Source organism: Antechinus flavipes, chromosome 2 (assembly GCF_016432865.1).
Source record: "Antechinus flavipes isolate AdamAnt ecotype Samford, QLD, Australia chromosome 2, AdamAnt_v2, whole genome shotgun sequence".
In the NCBI taxonomy this organism is placed as follows: Eukaryota; Metazoa; Chordata; class Mammalia; order Dasyuromorphia; family Dasyuridae; genus Antechinus; species Antechinus flavipes.
Window position 1 is genome coordinate 277,188,127 of NC_067399.1, and position 23,373 is coordinate 277,211,499.

The following is a 23,373-nucleotide window of genomic DNA, read 5'->3' on the forward strand; positions in this document are numbered from 1 at the left end:
AGATGCTAGGGCCCCCTCCCCTGCTGCTGAGATTTGCAGGACCTTTTGGGAATGATTGATAGATACTCACCATTTTATGAAGTGAACTCTCTTGTTGCCTTGCAGAACCACAAACCCAAAGGGAGTGAAGGCCAGAAATGCAGCATTCCCTGATACATCCTGAAACAAAACCAGACCTTTGGTCATTGTGGTGACGTGGGTTTGGTGAATAGCCATCACATCCCCTCGGAGATGAGGCAGGGCAGACAGAGGCAGCTATCTGCATCCAGGGAAAGAACTGCTAATTAGAAGTACATATAAAATAATTTAACATATACATGCATATATCTTTTTGTGTCTAATAATAGCCAATGGGGAAAAGGGAGGAAAAAAAGAATAATAAAATTTGCACAATAACTTTGTTGAGTATTTAGAGGGAATAGCAAGGTTAACATGGTAGATTTGCAGTTTCATGTGCAGTTTCATCTTTTTAATTGTACTGTGTTATGGAAATGCTTGGTTTGTTCCATGAATTGAAAATAAAAAAAAGAATTGGAGGCATTGACAGTGAAGGTCCTAATAGGTCTAGACTCTCAGCAAAGCTCAGCAACAGACATAAGAATAACTGGCCAACTGAGATGTGAATATAGAAGATGTTCAAGGAGGAGGCGGTGAGAATAGACAGTGGTGCATTCACACCAGAAGGATACCAGGTATGGAGCTGGGCGATCCTTTTTTGTGGTCCTGAGGCAATGGCAGTCTTGGAAGGTTATGCTTATTGGTAAGTTCTATGTCAAATGTCATGATGAGGTTACTGGGGGGCTGGTGCAAGAGATGGGGTATGGGTCAGAAATTCATTCTAGTAACTTGGGGGAAGGATTTATGTGAGTTTGCATAGCGTCATGGTTAGAGGGTTAGATGTGGAATAACTTCTGACATTTACTCCCTGTGTGACAACAGAAAAGTGAGGAGTTCCCAAAGAAGAATTATTTGGGGTTCTAGCCAGAACTTCTCATAACTCCTGTGAATGATCAGGTGTAACATTCTATATGGAATTAAATAATAATAGCTAACATTCATAGAGTACTTAAGGATTTGCAAAGTGATATACAATATCACATTTGAGTTGTTACTGTGATGTAAGTGATACATATTTTACAGATAAAGAAACTGAGGCTAGAGCAGCCTCATAGATGTTACCTGTAAAATGGAGATAATATTTATAGTAGCTTCCTCATAGAGATTATCATGAAACTCACATGAGATAATGTACATAAAGTGCTTCATAAACTTTAAAGCTTTATATGTAATTTGTTCAATAATTTATTTATAAATTTATTTAAAAGCATTTATTAATTTATTATGTGCAATGTAATGTTACATGGGCCAATGGCCAGAAAACCCCCAAGTGGAGACAGGGATCATGGAACTAACAAGCAAGTCCACCCATTTTACCTCTGGTGAATGAAACTTGTACCATAATGAAAAGAACACTAAGCAGATATGAGAGTTCAAATCCTGTGTCAGATATTTACTAATCAAGGCACCTCACCTCTTTTTGCCTCAGTTTCTTTCTCTTTCTTCCTTCCTTCCTTCTTTCCTTCCTTCCTTTCAGCTGAGGCAATTGGGGTTTAAGTGACTTGCCCAGGGACACATAGCTAGGAAGTGTTAATTTTCTGAGGCCAGATTTGAACTCGGGTCCTCCTGACTTCAGGGCTGGTGCTCTATCCACTGAACCACCTAGCTACTCCAGCCTAAGTTTCTTTATCTATAAAATATGTATAGCTTACATCACAGGGTTACTATGAGAATCAACTCAAATATGATATTATATATGAAGAACTTTGAAAATCCTAAAGCACTCTGAATGTTAGCTATTATTATTTAATTCCATATAGAATGTTACGCCTGATCATTCACAGGAGTTATGAGGGGTTCTGGCTGGAACCCGAAATAATTCTTCTTTGGGAACTCTTCATAGCTTCTTTCTCTCAAAGAATTTTACTTTGAAACTCTGCCAAGGAGGCAAGACCACAAGTGTGACTGTGTGGGCCTGTTGGATGAACCAAATATGTTTTTTTCAGGCATTAGAAAGCAAGTGTTATTATCATTAAGCCTCTTGTCATGATTGCATATACACTCTGAGTTCACTGTGACCCAGTCACCTGGTGACCAGCAAAATGCTATTCAGCCCATGGGTACAGCAAAGAGCTGAGTTTGTGATTACTTTGTGATGGAATAAATCTAAAAGCTTCTTGTTGCCTAAAATAACCTGAATAAAGACCGAGGAAACCATAGACCCGGATGTTTCTTACAATGACTGTCACTGTTTGATTGCTGTTATTAATAGCTGGTTTCTGTTGAAGAAGCATTTAGCTTAAACAGATAAACCTGGAAGACTTGAGGAGAGAGTTTGGTCTAATGGATAGTACTGGACTTGGACATCAGAAAGATCATACCTCAGCCACTTCTCAGATGTGTGATCCTGAGCAAATCCCTTAACAGCTCTCGTTAAATTTACTTAGTCAAATGAAGACTCACTAATCTCTAAGATTCCTTCCAGCTCTAAATATTTGATCCCATGACATGAGATATGGATCAGGGCAGGGAAGCCTCTGGGGGAGATGTAGAAATTAGGGAGCAAAGGCTTGCTGGGGACAGTTTGGTTAATCCTTTGGGACAGGTGGGTGCTCAAGAAGTGCTTCCTGGAAGAAATCAGATTCTGTAAGGGTCTGATTTGGGGAAATGAGCTTTTAGTGGGGGCCCAGTGGGTAAAGGCTGCATTTACTGTAGATGGGAATGCAGAAGAGGAACTACAAGGAACAGTGAATGTGATGAGCAGAATTTGAACCCAGGCCCTCTCATCCTAGAACCAGATTCTACTGAATCACAGCTAGGATAAAGGTGTATGTAGTTTGTCTTTCCATCTATTGACCTTGAAAGGATGAGGGATTAATATTTACCAGCAACTAGATGCAGTTTGCAGCTCCCCTCCCCACCACCCCAGGCCAATGTAAATGTCTTTGGGAAAAAACTGCTATTTTTTCCTGGGCTGAGAGATTTTAATTTTGCTTGTTGTTAGAATAGAGAAATGGGTTAAAGCAAACAAGTTAAGTAACATGTCCAAGGTCACATATCTAGTGTGTCTGAAGTCAAATTTGAACTCTGCCTTTGAAGTCCAGGCTCAGCACAATAAACACTGAGCAATCCTGCTGCCTCATATACACGTACGTGTGTGTATGTGTCCATATATACACATACACACATATCGTTAGATAGCACATACACTATATGGAATGTATACATATACTAATATAATCTCTTAACTGTAGTTTCCCCCACATCTCAGGGACACTCAGCAAACAGAAGCACAATCATTGAGAAAAAGCTGTTAGAGATAGTATAAGAGCTCATTTCCCTGATCAAAGAGTCTTCATCTCAAGCTGTGGATTCAAACTCAGATTAGTTTGAAATTCATCCCTGAGAGACAAACCACACTCCTCTGATCAACCTTAAGCCATTCACACACAGAGTGACACATCACTCAACTACATTCATGCCTTGAATCCAACAGAACTGAAGAGAAAGGAGTGAGATCTGGACTATAAATAGGCAGCTCGCAACAGGATGGAGCATAGTTTTATCTCTAGCATGAAGAGCTCAGCACTGAAAGGGTTCCAGTTTCAGGCTTTACACCCAGGAGGTGACATTCCCCGGGTTTTTTGGGTGCTCTCTCAGGAACTAAATGTCCTTGTCCTAGCTGTTGCTGGCTTGACCTGGTGGGGGAGGTAGTGCCAAGGAGAGAGTCGGGACACACATTCAGTGGCCGTCGCCAGAAGTGCCCAGATCTCATTCCCGCAGAAATGGAACATGAGAAAAAAGTCACATGTGTTGGCCCTGACAGAGCCAGCAGGCCCCTCTTGGCTACCCAAGTGGCTCTCCTGTTCCATGAGGGGTTGTAGCCCCTACTCTTCCTTAACTTCTCTGGCTCAGACAAGGACAACACGGGCAGAAAATGTCAGTGTGATCAGGACGGGCAACTGTTTCTTAATCAGCTTGAGAGAAGAGAGCTCAGCCAAAATGTTGTTCTGTTCTCATTTAATTATCAAAACGATTCCTCTTCTTCTGCCTTCCCCAGGGCTGCATGCCCCAGATTCCCTGGGCCCAGTAATTGCCTCTCTGTTAATAGAAATCATCTGTATTTATTACACAGAGTGCTAGGGCTTGTTCCAGCTCTCCCTGCAGCAAAATAAAAGTGAGTATGAGAAGGCACATTGTTAGAGTGACTCTATTGAGTGATGAGACCAAAGGCGCTTGTTACAACTCATCTCTAATGCTCACTAGTCCAAAGGTAGGAAACCATAAATCTGGGGGTGTAGTGTGAAGAGCACAGTGGAGGGGGTCATCTAAGACATGAGCAGGGATCCAGAAATACTAATTTATGGGCACCTAGAATCCCTATTGGCTAAACAAGGGGGAATAGTGACAACAGCTGTGTTCAGAGGTTAGAAAGCTATGGGCTACATAGCCTAGCCCATAGATTAACACTCTCCTGTGGGTATGTGCCAGTGTAGCCACACCATTTTTGCCAGCTGATGGGCATCTCCAAGACCAGATGGTAAGATGCCAGAGACATGGCAGGAAACTCAGATTACCTTAATGGGAATTATACTTGCACCAGCACCAATAACTTATAAGTCAGGTAACCAAAAAATACACATTATTAATAAATGAAAGAATTAAAATGTTTATAAAAGCATTTATTAATTTTAAAGTATTTATCAATTTATCATGAATTAATGAATGAAAAAGTATTTAAGTGCCTGCTGTGTGCCAAGCATTGGATAGGTGCAGGGGATAGAAACAGAGGAAGGAAGTACGATCTTTCCTTTTTAACTGAGTTCAATGGTTTGTCCCTGAATGGGAAAAACATGTGGGTAGGTTTATTCCTCATTTTCGAAAATTAACCAAATAAAAAATAATCTTCCTCATTCCTGCCTTTTTCTGAAGTAGAAAGTGCTATGTGAAGTCCTGAGGTGAGCTAGGTCCCTTCCATGGACCAAAGTGATCCTTTAAGAGAGCAGTGTTAAATTCAATAGAAATGGAATAGAAATAACATATTGACACAGAAAACCACAATCTTCTTTATGTTTTTACTGTATTTTTATGCATTTTGTTAAACATTTCCCCAATCTTAATCTAGTCTCAGTCAGACTCTTCTGGATGGATCATGAGTTTGACATAGAGCCTCTGTTCTAAGAGGGGCTCTAAGAGTCTCTAAGAGAGACTAGTTAAACTGCGGAGGGCACTACTGTGGAGAGAGATGGGGAAAACCTGGGTTCAAGCCCTCTCTCTGACACATGATAGTGATCTTGGGCAAGTAAATTAATCTCTGTGTGCCCAGGCAACTTTTTAAGACTGTAGACCTCAGAACTGCTTTAATAGAGGAGCCTTCTGCATTAGACGTTCCCCCACAAGGATGGAATCATCGGTCCCTACCACTTATAATCTCAGTTGTTATTTACCAACCCTATCTTGCCTTATTTCTTTCACCCCTCCTTAGACTCAGGGCAGTCCCAGAATCCAGAGCCATCACTACAAACTAGAAAGACCTTGCTTCCTTGCCCTTTTACCCTCAACCTTTCCTCCAGCCTCAGGCTACCCAAGAACCCATCCTAAGCATTCAGGCACTGAGGGGGAAGAACTATCATGATCTGTCTTCTCACCTCCCCCAGCGTGGGTTGTATCAGAATCTACCCTGATGATCAGGCAAGAAGAATGAGATCACTGGGGGTGCCCAGCCCCTTATCCCTTTTCTAGTCACCCTGGATATTTTTGACTGCTCACAGGGTTTGAGTAAGATGGTGGCCAACAGCTCTATTACCTTACTACCTGCCTGTGGCTGCCTCTAAGATCCTCCAGATCCTCTTTTTCTGCCTTACTTCTATGCCATAAAGGTTCCCAGCAATGTCACCTTAAACATTGAAGTAATTTAGGGACCTCTGGGCCTTGCCACCCACCTTGCCACAGTACCCTTGGGACTTTCAGACCATTCTATCTGACTAAACTTTCATATGCTGTATCTCTCAAACAGAATTTGAGCTTGTTAAGAGTAGGGACTGTCTAGCTTTCTCTATTTCTACCCCTAAGACCTATCACAGTACTTGGTACATAGCAAGCACTCAACAAATTCTTTTTCATTCATTAATTCATTATAAGTTAACGAATACTTTAAATTAATACTTTCACAAATACTTTTAAATATTTTATTATTTTTATCCATTGATTAATAATGTGCATTCTCCCCACTTTACTCATAATATTCTACACAAATTATTTTTAGCTTAAATATGTTGTTGTACATATCTTTTAGACTTGGGGAATCCATTAGAGCAAAGCTCTTCTGCTATTGCTAGATAAGGAAATATACCTATGAGTCACACAGCTAATAAGTATTTGAAATAGGATTAGAATTTTGGGGTCTAAATTCCATTTCAAGCATTAACCAGTTGTGTGATCTGGCAAGTCACCTAATCCCTCTGAACCTCAGTTTCCTCATTTATAAACTGACAAAGGTAGACTCAATGGCCTCCAAGGTCCCTTCCAGCTCTAAATCTATGCTTCCTCACAGACAAAGGTGTGCTCTTTGAGCATCTTTATGTGCGACTTTCCCTCTCCATTAGTAAAGACATATATCCCTTCTCTCTATTAGTGAAGACATACATTCCTTCAGCTTATTACCAGTTTATGGTTTTTAGCATTAGCTTCTCTTGCCCTATACAGACTAGTCCTAGAGTCAGTGAGAGAGTAAAAGAGAGGCAAGAAGCTGGGAGAGACAGAATAACCAAGAGACTCAGGTAGGAAGATGATCAAGATACTGGGGAGAGAGCTCTGTCTCAAGAGTACACGCATCTTTACAACCCTCAATGAGTGACTCTGACTGCTCAAGTTCATCTCTGAAAGGGCAGACGTGAATAATTACAGAGGTTTCTTCTGGGCAGAGCCCTCCAAGGCTGGCTTCTCATTTCCCCCTCAAATACGCCTAATGGAATTAAATGTGACCCCACTGCAGTTCCACATAGTGACTTACGCTGCTGCAAGTCAATAAAACCCATGCTGGGAAGGAAACGAGATTATGGGTCAGGGAAGAGTGGGCAGTCTGCTGAGCTGCTTCCGATTAGTACCTGTCGCACTCCCTCACACATTACTGCCTTCTTCACTTCCGCCAAATTACACATCGCTGCCAGAGTAGAGTTGTCTCTAAATTTGTTATTTAGATCGACTGCTTCAAAGGTTCCGAAATTGATGTATCATCCCCCAAATTATGCAGATGACTGGATCTGGAGGAATTTTCAAAATGAGATATGGTCTTTTTCAGGGGCGGGGGAAAAAGGAGGGAGGAGACACTTTTTAGTAAAAGAAGACACTTTTTAGTAAAAGAAGCTCATTGGTCAGGCCTTGAAAGAATGATTGTCAGAAATGTGAATGGGAGGGGGATGCTGGTGCTGGTGGAGAGGGCTGGTATTACATGAAAGGGACAAAAAGGACCCTTGTTATCCACTCTTGAAATGAGTAGCCTGTGAATAAGAATAGTCAAAGGCCAATGGGAAGCTTTACCTTGCATGGGTGAGGATCAACTCCATAGGTTTCCAAAGTCTGAGCTTTTCTCAAAAAATTTAACTCTGATGTGGCTGGTGTCTGACCACTAGAATAAAGATAAAACAAACAAAAATACTAGTTATCATATTTTATCCTTTCCTGAAGCCAATTCACTATTTTAAAAAATGCTTAGAGGAAGTCATATGTTTTATTTCTTCTTCAAAAGAATTTCTTCCCTATGAAGGTAGGCCATTTCAGAAGGAAAACTTATCCCCTTGGTGTTATCCACAGCCCTCACCTTCCCAACAATGAGAAGCACAAATGTCTTTGGCTAGGAGATGGCCTAAACAAAAGACAATCAACTAAAAGGTACTTTTACAACAGATCTCCTTAAATGCTGTGTCTTTTTAGAGCCACAAAAGGTTCTGATGCTGCCCAAATTCTGCTTGTTCTGACTCACTCGCTTATGTGACTTCAAGAAAACACTTTTAACTTCTGGGGGTCTCAGTTTCCTCATCTTTAAAATGTTAGGGCTGGAGTAAATGGCTTCTAAAGTCCTCTTGAGTTCTACATCTATGAGATTATTTTTTGGTGATATCTATTAAAAGATAGCTGGAAACAACCAATTCAGTATGCTTATAAACAATTCCATAAGGATTTTTTTTTTAAGCTGGAGTGTTGATGTCAAAAACCATGGTGATATTTCAAAAGACTCATGGTAGAGCCACATCCAGAAACAGGATCACAGAGACTGACTATGGATCGCGACATAGTATTTTCACCTTTTTTTTTTTTTTTTTTGGATGTTTACTTGCTTGTTTTTTCTCTCATTTTTTCCCTTTTTGATTTGATTTTTCTTATACAGCAAAATAAATGTGGAAATATGTTTAGAAGAATTGTTCAATCTACATTGGATTGCTTGTGTTTAGAAGAGGGAGGGAGAAAAATAATAATTTTATTATCAATGACCAAATAAACAAACAAATGAAAACTAAAACAAACAAAAAAAAATGGTGATCTTGAGTGTAGTCTAGATTAGAAGGCATTCTTCTCTAGGAAGGTCAGAATTCCTAGAATGACATTCACAATAAGAACCAATTCTGGTGGGAACACAAATATAATAATAAAAATACATTTTGTCTTCGAGTCTTTAGTTTTGAGCACAGTATCTGGCAAATGTTGTTGCTGAGTCGTTTCAATTGTGTTCAACTTTTCATGGCCTTATTTGGAGTTTTCTTGACAAAGGTATTGGAGTGTTTTCCATTTTCTTCTCTGCCTCCTTTTACAGAGAAGAAAACTGAGGCAAACAGGGCTAAGTGACTTGTCCATACACAGCCAATATGTGTCCAAGGCCAGATTTGAACTCAGGTCTTCCTGATTCCAGGTTTGCTATTCTACCCATTGAGCTACCTACCTAGCAAACAGTGGTGTGCAGCAAAGTTTATACATATTTTTTAAAATTATTTTTTATTTTGATATTCTTAAAAAAAAATTTTGAGCTCCAAATTTTCTCCTTTTTTCTCCCCTATACTGAGAAGGCAAGCAATAAGATGTACATTTGAAATCATGCAAAATATATTTCCATATAGCTATATCACAAAAAGGCAAGAAAAATAAAGTGAGAAAATTATTCTTCAATTTGCAATCAGAATTCATCAGTTTTTTCTCTAGAGATGAATAACATTTTTTAAAAAATCATGACTCCTCTGGAATTGTCTTGGACCACTGTAGCTAACTCTTTTATAGTCATTCATCATTACACTATTGCTATTACTATATAATCTTCTGATTCTTTTCACTTCATTTTGCATCAATTCATATAGATCCTCCCATGTTTTTCTGAAATCATTCCCATCATCATTTCTTTTCTTTTCTTAATTTTTTTGGGGGGTGGGAGTGAGGCAATTGGGGTTAAGTGACTTGCCCAGGGTCACACAGCTAGGGAGTGTTGTGTCTGAGGCCATATTTGAACTCACATCCTTCTGATTTCAGGGCTGGTGCTCTCTCCAATGTGCCACTAGCTGCCCTATTTCTTTTAACACAATAATACTCCATTCTAATCATGTGTCAAATTTTGTTCGGCCATTTCCCAGTTGATGAGCATCCTCTTATTTTCTAATTTTTTGTGACCACAAAAAACTTTTCTCAATATATTTTTGTACCTATTGGTCCTTTTCTGTTTCCTTTTATCTCTTGGAATACAGACCTAGTAGTGGATATATTTCTGGGTCAAAGGACAGGTGCATAACAAATCTTGTTGACTGATAGCATAACAAAACATACGAGAAAACTGAATTTTTAATAAGAATAAGATCCTTGTATCACAGGTATTTCTAATTGTTGGTGGACAGAGTAGAAACCAATTCATTCTTAAGTTCCTTATTTACTTCAAAAAATAGGAAAATATGTCAGTGTTCTGAAATGTGCCCAGATTTTCTCTTTTGAGTAGGGAAGAGGTCATATTTTCTTCTTCAATCAATCAACAACCAAATCAAGAGCCTACTATCATGGGGGCAGCCAGGTGGTACAGTGTGAGCACCAGCCCTAAAATCAGGAGAACCTGAGTTCAAATGTGACCTCAGATTTAATACTTAACACTTAAACCTTAAGTTAACTTTAAACCTTATCACTTCCTAGCTGTGTGATCCATGGCAAGTCACTTAAACCCAATTGCCTCAGCAAAAAAAGAACCTATTATGTATAAACTGCTGGCACATAGTGGGCCTTTGGCAAATGTTTCGTGACTGACAAGACGATTGGTATCAAATCATTTCTTCACTCTAGTCCATCTTCTTCCTATCCCAGACCATCTTCCACTCACCTGTTAAATGGATCTTCCTAAAGTAATTACATCACTTTCCCATTTAATAAACTGAGTGGCTCCCCATCACCTTCAGAATCAAAGACAAAACCTTTGTTTTGCATTCAAAGCTTCTCATAACTTATTTCCTTCCTAGCATTCCATTCTCATTTAACTCCACTCCATGTACCATACCATTCAGGGACACTGGCTGTCCCTTTATCTGGCACTCTTCTTCCTCATCTACCTTCTGGCTTCCTTCGCATCTCAGTTAAAATCCTACCTTCTACAAGAAGTTTCCCCTTTAACACTACTGACTTCATTTTGCTGGTTATCTCCAATTTATCCTTTATATCTAGATCTAGATCTACAGATATAGATAGATAGATATCTGATTGCTAATTGTCTCCTTCATTAGACTGTGAGGTCTTTGAGAACAGGGCCTCTTTTTTTCCCTTTCTTTATATTTCTTAGTGCTCTCAGTAGGTTAACCAACTGGCTAAAATGTGTGTTAAATAATAAGCACTGAATTGCTATCATGACTTCCTTACCTTGCTCACAATATTTAGTGCAATGAAACTCACACAGTAGGTGTTCATTTGAAGTTGTTGAACTATCTGTATTTGCTGAATTGTGTTACTTGGAAACATTAGACTGGACACCAGAGGGTGCTACTAGTACTATTTTTCTGGACTCTCCTTTTGTGGTAGATCTCACTGGAATAGGAAATCTGGCTGATTAGGACCAAGGCTTTTCTGACAAGCAACTGTCTGGCTGCTCCCCCTGACTCTGAAAGATGGTGATTTTACCAACCAACCTTCCTCCCCACCCCCTAACACCGCTCTACTCAGTGCCAGTATCAGGGGATTCCCCAACAATGAGCTTCATTTACTGCACCAGTATAGAACTGACCTCGGTGACTTATGATGTCTAAAAATATACATGACTGGTTAACTGTCCAGAGTCCTGAGTCCCACCAAGCACTGCTTGATTCTTGTGTATTTCTCTGCTCATTTTTAATATACTTTTGTTGAATTGAGTTTATTTTCTTCCTGTATTCAAGTCGAGAGCTAAGAGCCTACTTTAAGTTCTGACTTATAACACAAGATCTCATTTCTCTCACAGCAGAATATATAGAGGCTGATGAGCAGTAATAAAAGGTATCATTGGGGAAATATAGCTCTAGAGTCTATTACACAGAGGGGTCTAAAAAGAGGGCCTTCTGAGGGGCCTTTCTGAGACAGTTGCTGTTAGGGTTCAAAAACCACCAAGTGAATGTTTTTATTTTGAGAGGTATCTAACCTTAGGACAGTATTAATACTCCCTTTCTCTTTTTTCTTTCAGAAACAGTTAAAGAGAGTATCCATATCCTTAGTTCTGGACTCTCAAGGAACTGGGTAGACTGAGTACAGAGGAAGGAGGTAGTGTGATACAATGGAAAGAGAATTTTAAATTTCCATCTAAGCTTATTTCTTGTGTGACCTTGGACAAAATAATTTAATTTATGGGCTTCAGTTTCCTCATCAATAAAAATGAGAGGGAGAACTAGGTGACCTTTAAGGTCACCAGCTCTAGAGAAGAATGGGTTGCTGGGAAGACAGTCTTTGAAACAAGAAGGGCAGTTAAGTGGTGCAATGGATGGAGAACCAGTCCTTTAGTCAGGAGGACCCAAGTTTAAAAAAAAAGAAAGTAAGACAAGAGAGTATCCTCTAGACCCCAGCTTCTTTTTTTTCTTTTTTTAAATAATAGCTTTTTATTTTCAAAATACATGCAAAAATAGTTTTCAACATTCATTCACTCTTGCAAAACACTGTATTCCAAATTTTTTTCTTCCTCCCTTCCATCAACCTCCTCCCTTAGACAGCAAGTAATCTAATACATGTTAAACATGTGCAAATTTTCTCTACATATTTCTACAATTATTATGCTGCACAAGAAATATCAGATCAAACAGGAAAAAAGTGAAAGAAAACAAAAAGCAAGCAAACAACAACAAAAAAAGATGGAAATACTATGTTGTGATCTACATTCAGTCTCCACAGTCCTCTCTCTGGGTACAGATGGCTCTCTCCATCCCAAGTCTATTGGAACTGGCCTGAATCACTTTACTGTTGAAAAGAGCCACATCCATCAGAATTGATCATCGTATAATATTGTTGTTGAAGTGTATAATGATCTCCTGGTTCTGCTCATTTCAATCAGCATCAGTTCATGTAAGTCTCTCCAGGCCTCTCCGAAATCATCCTGCTGATCATTTCTTACAGAATAATTGTATTCCATAGCATTCATATACCACAATTTACTTAATCATTTTCCAATTGATGGGCATCCATTCAGTTTCCAGTTTCTTGCCACTGCAAAAAAGGCTGCCACAAACATTTTCGCACATGTGGGTCCCTTTCCCTCCTTTAAGATCTCTTTGGGATATAAGCCCAGTAGAAACACTGCTGGATCAAAGTGTATGCACAGTTTGATAACTTTTTGGGCATAGTTCCAAATTGCTCGCCAGTATGTAAACCCCAGATTCTTAAACTGTAACTCCCTAATAGGGTCTGTTACTGAATGTGGGGATTGTGAAATTATGATTTATTATCATATACCTATTTTGTATATCTATTATATACCTATTTTATATATCTATATACCCAGAATCACATAAAATTTTCTTGGGCATAAAGGGGTCGCTAGGGGAAAAGGCTTAAGAAGCCCTCCTCTAAGAGACCCACTTGTCAATCAGCCCTAGCCTTGAACCTTCACAGGGGTGTATGCAAAAGCTAATTGTCACAAACTATTAATAAAGTGAAACAGTACAAATTTGCCCATAACTGTTTTCTTTTTTCCCCTTAAATGTTTTCTTTCTTTTAAACTTTTCTTTTCTCTTCTTTTCATCTAATACATCTCCCCCTTTCTTCCTTTCTTTTCCTTCTTCCTATCTTTATTTCTGTGTCTCCACTTCTCTTAGCCAAGCAAATGTTCACAGGTTAGTCTCTCTCTACTCTTCTTTCCCTAAATTCCCACCCCAAAGAAATTCTAAACAACCCAAACAGAGATTCTTGCTTAGACCCCCAATAAAAACAAATATTAAATTTTGTGCTGGGGAATTGTTATTGTTGTTGTTTGAAATTTGTTCTTGAAGAGGATCTTGACATCAGGGAGGTGATGTCATGATAAGTAAGTGAATTAGATTTAAGGGAGGGAGGGCTGTGCAAAGGCACCACTCTCACTTTCTCCTCCAGAGCCATCTAGATGTGGCCAGATATGGAGCAGATGATTAGAAATGGTCCATTAAGCCTGTGATGTATTAAAGACTATCGGTATTAGCACCAGAAAACCTGAGTTTATCCCACCTCTGCCATTTTGCTACCTGTGTGAGCTTGGGCAATTTAATTGGTATCTATAAATCTCAGCTGACATATCTGCATAATAATAAATAAATAAATTATTTAATAAATAAAGGTGTGGGACCTGTGAGGTTCCTTTCTGCACTGAGCTTATGATTCCATGAAAAGTTTCAAGTCATGTCACAAAGAAAAGACAGTTGTTAACCAGGTCTTTCTATGTCTGTGGAGCCTGGAGGAAAACAACACTGCAGGGCAATAAAAGGATCTCTGGTCAGCTCAGTCACAGTGTCTTGGGACATGACCACATATGCTACACACCTGAGTTCAGTCTTGTGGATCTCGGCAATTTTCCTTTCCAGCTTCTCTGAGTGTTTAGGGAAAAATTGGAACTTGGAGCTGTAGCCCTCTGGATGCTTCCCGGGGTCATAATCCCCGATCTCAGCTTCAAAACCAAATAGAATGGAGGCATAAGGGGGAAGGAGAAGGGAGAAACAAGAAAATCATTAGTTTGAAATGGAAGAGAAAGCAACAAAGGAATTAAACATTAAGCAACCAGGACAAAACAGTGATAATGAAAGCACAAATGAGATTAATAAACAACTTCAGTTCCCAAACACAGTTCAGGTTCTGACAGGGAAAGGAAGAAGGGAGAACCAAAGGTGCTGGCCTGTCGCCTTTCATTAGCAGTGCAGAATTTTCACTCTAAAGTCTGTTAAGTGAACTGCCAGCAAAGACAAGACTCTGTTTTGAGATCCAAAGCAACATAGTAAGTTAATAAATGTGCTGAAACTCAAGCCCGGAACCTAAATGTTGGTTTAAGTCAAATAAAATCAAATGAACCCTTGTTGAGCACCTACTGTGTGGAAAGTAGAGTTTAAAGGAATGTCTGAATGCTCACTGAGAAAGTAATAACAGTGGATTAGAAAGGTCCAATTTCTAATACTGAGTTCTCCATTGGTTCAGTTGTGCTGGGGTTTTCTCTTCCAATAACTGGAAGAGTTGGAGAGAATCCAACTTTATTATCACTAAGATTAGTCTGGTCTGATTGTCTTTGGCACCGTGGGGTGGGGATGGGCAATGACACTTCCTGCAAAATGCTCTCGAATTATTACCCTCTGTCCAACGCCCCCTCTATGAATTACTGTTGGCTGGAAATAAGGCTGAGCTTGCCAGACAACCTCTTTCTTAAATACTCTGGAGAAAGGAAGCAGCAATGGGATGCTGAGAAGAGGAGGTGGTAGATATTTTTCAGCTGTATAAGAATTATTTTCTCTTTTGACAGACTAGATCTTTGGGTCCAATATAAAACAATGAAATTTAATAGGGATAAATGTAAAAATATGATACTTGGGTTCAAGAAAGGAACTTCCTAAATAGAAGATGGGGGAGGTATGACTGAAAAGCAGCTCCTATGGAAAAAAAGATCTAGAGGGTTTTAGTAGGCTCACTATGAGGAAACAGTACAACATGAAAATTAATGCAACCTTAGGCTATGTTAAGAGAGATATAATGTCTAGAAATAAGGTGATAATCCTCTATTGTGGTGAGACCACATTCTAAGTATTATGTTCAGTTCTGAACACCATATTTTAGAGAAAACATTGATAAACTTGTGAAAGTCCAGAGGCAGGAAAGGGGCTTTAAGGGGCTTGAATTCATGCCATATGAAGCTAAGTGAAATAAGTAAGTAATGTTTTTATTGAAGATGTTAAGTCATGGAGGGAGAAAAATATTCAAGTATACAAAGAGCTATTATTAAAATTGTTCTTCTTAACCACTAAGGGCAGGAATAGGAGCAATGTGAGGAACTTACAAAGAAGCAAATTTATTTGATATTGAGAAAACCAATTAAGAGTTATGCAAAAGTAGAACAGGCTTCTTTAGTAAGGTTTCCCCTTATTTGAAGACTTTGAGTAAATGATGATTTTTCAGGTATGTTGTACAGGACCTTTTTTTTTTTTTTTTTAAATATCAGATTAGCTACTCCTCCAAGGTCCTGTCTAGCCCTGAAATTCTGTGATTCTGAAGGCCATTTGCTTCTAGGCCCCTGTCATCTGGGAAGAAAAAGCTCAGAATTACACCAGAAATTAGTAGAAAATAAAGCAAATTTGCCCTTTTTTTCAGCCAAACAGAACCCAAATTTCTGGGTTTTATCCTTGTATTTTCACTGCATATTCATATTTGATGAAATTGTGGCTATTAGCAGAGGAGATCCCTCTTTAGGATAATTCTTTTAGGTCTGAAATTTCTATACAATCATGAATTATTAGATTCATTGTTTATGCTTAATTTTCAAATGCTAAATGGAGAAAGTATCAATATTGAATATAAGTGACTTTCTTTAAAAGAGGAATATTCAAAAATGAATATAAAATACTATATCATATATAATATAAATAAAACATTTAAAAATAACATCTAGGCTAGAGTAGGCTCTCTGTCTCAAAATTTAAGATAGAACTTTGGGTACACAGGGAATATGAGCAAGCAGCCTGTCTGATGATATCATGGTCTGAGAAATTTCCCTAGGGGATTCTGAACAGAGGCCCAATTAGCCTCAGTATTTCCTAGGAAATCAAGATTACTGGACAGGATTGCCCTTTCTGTCTGTGATCTGTATCTTTCTAGTTGCATGCCAGGGAGGCAGTCTCTTGTGAGTCGAGTCATCTAGAATCATTGCAGGAGGCAGTTTCTGAGAGTCTAAAATTTCCAATTCATCCATTAATTTAAAAAACCGTTTTTCTAGTGAAAACTTTAGTGATAAGACTCCAGTGACTAGTCTAAAGGAAATTCTGGAAGATTCGTTTGGGTCCAGCATCTGAGAGAAATAAGTTCTACTTTTCTGAGTGTTCATCCTGGAAACTCTGAGTCAAATAGAAGAAATGAAAAGTGAAACAAAAAGTTTGGATCCAACTTATTCTCCAGAAAAGTTAATTTCAGAAATCCCTGTATGCACCCCCAAGTATTGGTTTTCAGTTTGTGAAAGATGCTTTTCACCAAATAATATTTTCAGTTTTAAAGGGAACAAGTCTTTCTAAGTGAATATTGGATTCAGTGTTATCCTAAATTTCACAGGAAGGGGCTAGAGAGGAAGGAAGAATAGTTCAGATCAATTAATTTTCTGGTAGTTTAATAATTTCATTGTTTCAAGTTGGTACTGGCAAACAGAAAGAGTGCTGGATCTGCAGGGAGAAGACCTGGGTTTGAATCCCAGTTCAGGCACTTACTAGCTGTGTGCCTTAAGCAAGTCAAAACCTCTCAGAACTTAGATGGCTTCCTAGGTTCCTTTCAGCTCTAAATCTATAATACTATGATCTAAAGGCAGGAGGCCAAATTCCTAAAAGAGAAGCAGAAACAACCTAATGAGATCGATGGGAGCAGGACTTGTGGTCAAGTTTGCTTTTTGAGATGGCTATCGTAACGGATCCTGTTTTGGGTTAAACTCCATCTGTATTCATGAAGCAGTAATCTATTGTAACTGAAATAATATAATCAGTACTTAGCATGAAAAGCAAATTTATCCTGTCAAAAAGCATTACCTTGAAGTATATAGGCTGCCAGCAAAGCAGCATCCGATGTCTTACAGAGGAGGCGGCCATGGTAGAGATCTCTTTTGATCTGCAGAAAGACTAAATACCTGGAGAGGAAATGAAGAATGAGCTATAAAGGATTTCTTTGATTGTTTTAAAGACATAAAATGTATAATTCAAGACAACCAAAATCTCTGTCAGAATACTTTCTCTTCACTTAAGTGAAAACTTAAAACGTCTCACCCCCTACCCCTCACTCACACAAAACCCCAAGCACATCTGCCGTCTCCATGGAGTCTGTTTCATGTTGGCCCTGATCTGACTTATGGATTAATCTAAGACAACCTGTCAGTCCCTCTCTGTAGCAGAGTACTCAAAAAAGATATTGCTTTTCCAATGTATAGCAACTAATTCCCCGTTTGGTCTGGAGCGAGGGGAGCTCAGCCAATCTGGCGCTGAGAAAGGAAAACGGCCCTTGGAGAGGGATACTTTCAGGTTTCTCTTTCCTTTCAAGCTGTAAATTATGTTGCTTATGAAGACTTAGGAAGGTGAGAGCAGGGATAAGCCATCTCTAAAAGGATTTCAGACCTGATTGACTACAAGTCCTCTAAAAACTACATATAAGCTTCAGGACATTTGCCCATGGAGGAGGAACACACCTTTGTCTACATGGAAACACTCAAAGGGTTTGCATAGAGCTTGACAGGAGGAGAGCCAAAGGAAACCTGACAGTTTACCAGAAACACGTAGGTAACACCAGTTCAACCACAGAGACGAGACATTATACCTCGGGGGGAAGCTACCATGTCAGGTATAATGGATCTCCAGACATAGGAACTGTCAGTGCATGCTGTAAGTTCCAAGAGACACTGGTTCATTGGAAAGGAGATTGGATTTAGTCGGAAAACTTTGACAAAGCTAAGCCCTGACATTTTTATATCTATATGACAGAGACAGCTGGTGGCTTAGAGCACTGAGCGTGGAGTCGGGAAGACCTGAGTTCAAATCCTGCCTCAAATACTTCCTAGCTGTATGATCTTGGGCAAGTCATTTAACCTCCAATTAACTGACAACACGATCTACTAGAGAAAGAAATGGTAAGTCACTCCAATATGTATATATATATTTTTTTGGCTGAGGTAATTGGGGTTATGTGACTTGCCCAGGGTCACACAGCCAGGAAATGTTAAGTGTCTAAGGCTGGATTTGAACTCAGGTCCTTCTGAATTTAGGGCTGGTGCTCTATCTACTGTGCCACCTAGCTGCCCCACTCCAATATCTTTTCATAGAAATAGATGTTATGTTTTGTCAAATGTTTTTTTCTGCATCTATTGACATAATCATATGATTTGTTAGTTTGGTTATTGATATGGTCATTTATGATGATAGTTTTCCTGATATTGAACCAGTCCTGCATTCTTGGTATAAATTCTACTAGGTCATAGTATATTATCCTGATGATAAGTTGCTGTAATCTCTTTGCTTTATTTAAGATTTTTTGCACTAATATTCACTAGGGAAATTAATCTATAATTTTCTTCTGTTTTGGCCCTTCCCAGTTTAGATAGCAGCACAATATTTGTGTTATAAACGGAATTTGATAGGACTCCTTCCCACATTTCTCCAAAAATTTTTATAGTATTGGAATTAATTGTTTTTTAAATTCACTTGTAAATCTATCTGGCCCTAGGGATTTTTTTCTCAGGGGTCATTCCAATATCTTTGCCATGAAAATCCCAAATGGGGTCACAAGGGTTGAGCATAACTGAAAGAACTGAACAGTAACAACAACATGATATCTGGCAGGTTATTTAACCTTCCTAGGCTTCAGTCCCCTCGCCTGTAAAATGAAGGGATTCGATTAGAGGACTTCTAAAGTCTCTTTCAATTTTAGATCTAAGATCCTATTTAAAATTTCACAGGCTCATGGGGAAGAAACCTAAGCCATCGACTAAGAAAGACAGCCATTTAAAATGGGCTCATCAAAATCTTTACTGACTGCAGCTGCATGTTTATGTGCCCCTTGCTCTCCTAATGAGCACAAAGCCACCCTTCTGAATCCCAGGTCTTAGACTTTGGTGTCAGGACACAAGAAAAGTCAGTAGATCCCTGGGAGAGGGACAGGACCTGGTAAAAATTCTTTGCATTTTATCAGCTTGAATTAAGAAAAAATGAGGCTGTCATTTTACACAATTCTACTGATGACATCTTAAGGAACAAAGAATTCAATCTTCAAATTCATATTTATTTTTTGAGGTCACAGTGTTTGAGGCTGGATTTGAGATTAGGTTGTCCTGCCTGCAATTCCCAGGCAAGAACAGTTCCGTGGTCCCCTAATATTCCCTGTAACTCATAACTAAAAGAGATACTGGCATGCTATCTCCTGTTACCTTAGCTTCCCAAACTCCAAAAGATAATCCAGTTGACCCTACAGAAAGACTGGACAGGAGAAAAGGAAATAAATCTGGAGCTATGATCCCTAAGTACTGGCTCAGCACTGCCAACATTAAACTACACAAACTAATAATAGTGAGTCAGCTCTGGGGCTGACTCACAAACAAGAATGCTGGAGCTGGAAAAGATCTCAGAGATTATCAAAGACCAGCTTCATTATACAAATGAGAAAACGGAAACTTATCAATTTTAAGGAACTTGTCCGAGATCACATATCTAATTAGTGACAGAGGTGGGATGGCTGAAACCCATATATCTTGCTCACAGAGATTTAAGTGACTTTCTTAAGATCATAAAACTAGCTAGTGGCAGAATCAAGCCCATGACCTAGAACTTCAGACCCCTAGCCCTTTATCTAATGTGTTTATTCACATAGGAAAAAAAAAGTCTCATACTAGGGAGAGAGAGGAACTAAATTAGTCAGATATAATCAAGGAAAAGCCCTAAAATGGTCGAAGTTAGAATTTAGTATTAAGAGTTCATGTTATATATATATATATAGGGCTATATATTTTGTAGTATGCCTTTTCTATAATGAGACTATGAAGTAAATAGTTTATTTATATATATATATAAAATCATACATATATAATAATAAAATAATCAATATAATTATTATTATATTACATCCTCCTTGTTTTTCACCTGGCTTTGGGACTTTTCTAATTTTCCCATCATTCCTTTGGGTGCCTTCCCTTCTCCCTTGCTTTTTAGCTCCCTTTTATGTACATACTATTTTCCCCCTTTAGATTGTAAGCTTCTTGAGGGCAGGAACTGTTTTGTGATTTTTTTTTTATTTACATACTCAACAGTTAGCACATTACCTGGCATATAGTAGGTACTTAACACATGTTTATTGATGGACTGATTAATTTTACAGATTTTCAAACAAAACCTCCAGAAGGTGATCTTCATAAAGAAACAGGAAGGTCACAAATCCAGACACAAGCAACATTTCTTAGGAAACAGATTCTGATTTTGCCTGGTTTTTTTTGGCTTCAGAAAGCTATCGTATTATTTTCAGTTTTTGTTTTAAAGATAATTTAGCTCCAAACTTATGGGAATACGAATCAAGCCCTACACACTATTAGCTCAGACTGAGTATAGGATGAGCAAGCCAGGGAAGGAAAAATTGTATTTTTGAATACAAGATAATTTTCAAAGTTGTTAGTTAGATGCTGATGCAGAACTTTGGCCTACCAGTTTCTTCTTTAATTAATTCAAACATTAAACTTATTATGTGCAATAAACTGTGTTAAGCGATAGAGATATTTTTTATCTGTATCTGATTTCACTGATGTAAGGAAGTTCCAAGGAAACTCCTTTTAACAAAAGAGATCTAAAACTGTTCTTCAGCTTGCTTAGGGTACTAAAAGTTAGTGGACCTTTCACCTCTTTTCCCTTTAATAGATCTTTTGATTTTTGTTTTAACTTTGTTTCTGAGTACTCATTCAGAAATTGAGGAGAGTGGAACACCCTTGATATCATGTGTCTCACCTCCTTTGTTCTGTACCTCTTTCAAATATCTTTTTGTTGTTGTTTAACATTTTCAGCTGTGTCTAGCTCTTTTTGACTCCCTTTGGGGTTTTCTTAGCAAATGTACCAGAGTGATTTGTCATTTCCCTCTTCAGCTCCTTTTATAGATGAGTAAATCGAGGCAAACAGGGTTAAGTGACTTGCTCCAAGTCACATAGCTAGCTAGTAAGGGTCTGAGACCACACTTGAACTCGGATCCTCCTGATTCCAGGATTGGCACTCTAAACACTGTATCACCTACCTGCCCCTTTTCTATACTTACAGTCACTGAGAGAGGTAAATTTGGTGCCTTTTCCTCTACTATCTATTTTCTGTGGTTCAGATAGGGAAATTCTATTTATTACTTTAAAAATGGAAAAAAAGAGAGATTAATCAGGGCTTGGCAACTAAATTTATCATCTGGAACGAGTCCAAGTGCTAAAATAAAAAGCAGCTCTGTATTCCCCCACTTCATCTCTTCTCAATGAGGTTTTATAAGTCTGTTAGGTAATGATGGAGGCAGAGAATGGGCATTCAACCTTAATGTTCCCAGAGATCACATTGACAGGTGTATTGGTTCAACAGCCAAGTTGTGGGGTAGTGGAGATGTTGAGTAAAGCTGGTACCCACTTTTCTTTCAGTGACTTTCATCAGGGACTTGAAAGGAGAAGAAAGAACTTGTTAGCCCTAAGGTTTGGGCCAATAGAGAAGAGAAGGATAGGCACCAAGAATTGAAACCAGATCCATCTCTCACTAGATTCTTTCTTCTTTAATTCCTAATGGACCTGGTTGCCCAAGGGATATTCCTACAGAACAGCTCTGACACTGTGTCATTCCTTTTATGATCAAATACAAATTGCTCTGGTTTGTATTTAATCTGGCTTCTGACTACCTTTCCAAACTTATTACATATTACTGTCACACACACAAATACACACACACACACACACACACACACACACAAATACACACACACACACACACTGTAGACCAGACAAGTGGGATACCGATTCATACAGTATTTATTCCAAACCTTCCTCTCTGTGCCTTTTTACAGGCTGGCCCATCTCTGGAATGGGTTCCTTTTCTTACCTCTGTCTCAATAAATACTTAGATTTCTCAAAATAACAGTTCAAGTGGCATCTCCTGCATTACCATAATGATACATAGCATTTATGTATTGGTTTAAAATTTACAGATTGCTATTTACATATACATATAACGTGGGTAGCTAGTTAGACAGCGGATGGAGTACCGGGCCCAAAATCACAAAGATTTATCTTCATGAGTTCAAATCGGTGTCAGACACTAATTGTATAATCCTGGTCAAGTTGTTTAACCCTATTTTCCTCAATTTTCTCATCTATAAACTGACCAGAAGAAGGAAATTGCAAACTACTTTACTATTTTTGCCAAGAAAATCCCAGATGGAGTCATGAAGAATCAGACACAACTGAAAAATTATTAAAGAACAACATACATATATCAGTCAGTCAAATAACATTCATTAAGGATCCACTTTGTGTCAGACACCAAGTACACAAAAAAGCTCCAAATCCAACACGAGACAAATCTCAAACACCCGTTCCTGCCCTGAAAGTGTTCACAGTCAAATCAGAGAGATGGCATGCAAACAACTATGAACAAACCAGATACATTTAGCTGGGACTTGAAGGAATCCAGCTAAGTCAGGAGGTAAAGATGAGGACACACAGAATTCCAGGTTTGACGAACAGCCAAGAAAAATTTTTAGAGGGGAAGATGGAGTTTAAGAAACAGCAAGGAGGCTACTTAGTATCACGGATCACAGAACAGGTAGAGAGGGTGTAAGAAAACAGAAAAGTGGAAAGGGACCAAGTTATGATTTTGATCCTCACAACAACTGTGTTAATTAAATACTATTATTAACCCTATTTTATAGAAAAGAAAATAGAGGCTGGGAGAATCAATAACCTCATAGCTAATAAGTATCTGAAGCAACATCTGAAATCACATTTTTCTGAGTCTTTGGTTCTCTTCACTATATCAGCAATCTGCCTACTATATCAGTTAGTTGTCATTTTCTGCCACAAAAAGCCCTTCTCAATTCCCTGATATTTCCCTTCCTAAAAAAACTTTAACTTGAATTTATTATGTGTATGTGCATGTATATACA

General features: G+C 38.6%; 1 protein-coding gene across 3 annotated transcripts in view; it reads right to left on the reverse strand.

Moving 5' to 3' along the window:
• FRMD5 (FERM domain containing 5) overlaps positions 1–23,373 on the reverse strand; it is a 374,150-nt gene that overhangs the window by 29,672 nt on the left and 321,105 nt on the right. For all 3 annotated transcript variants that reach the window (XM_051977225.1, XM_051977226.1, XM_051977227.1), the window contains 4 exons: positions 17,259–17,356; positions 14,038–14,161; positions 7,597–7,684; positions 71–159 (listed from right to left, as the gene is read on the reverse strand). In XM_051977225.1, the coding sequence (XP_051833185.1) occupies positions 71–159; positions 7,597–7,684; positions 14,038–14,161; positions 17,259–17,356 (399 nt within the window). The remainder of the gene's footprint in view (positions 1–70; positions 160–7,596; positions 7,685–14,037; positions 14,162–17,258; positions 17,357–23,373) is intronic.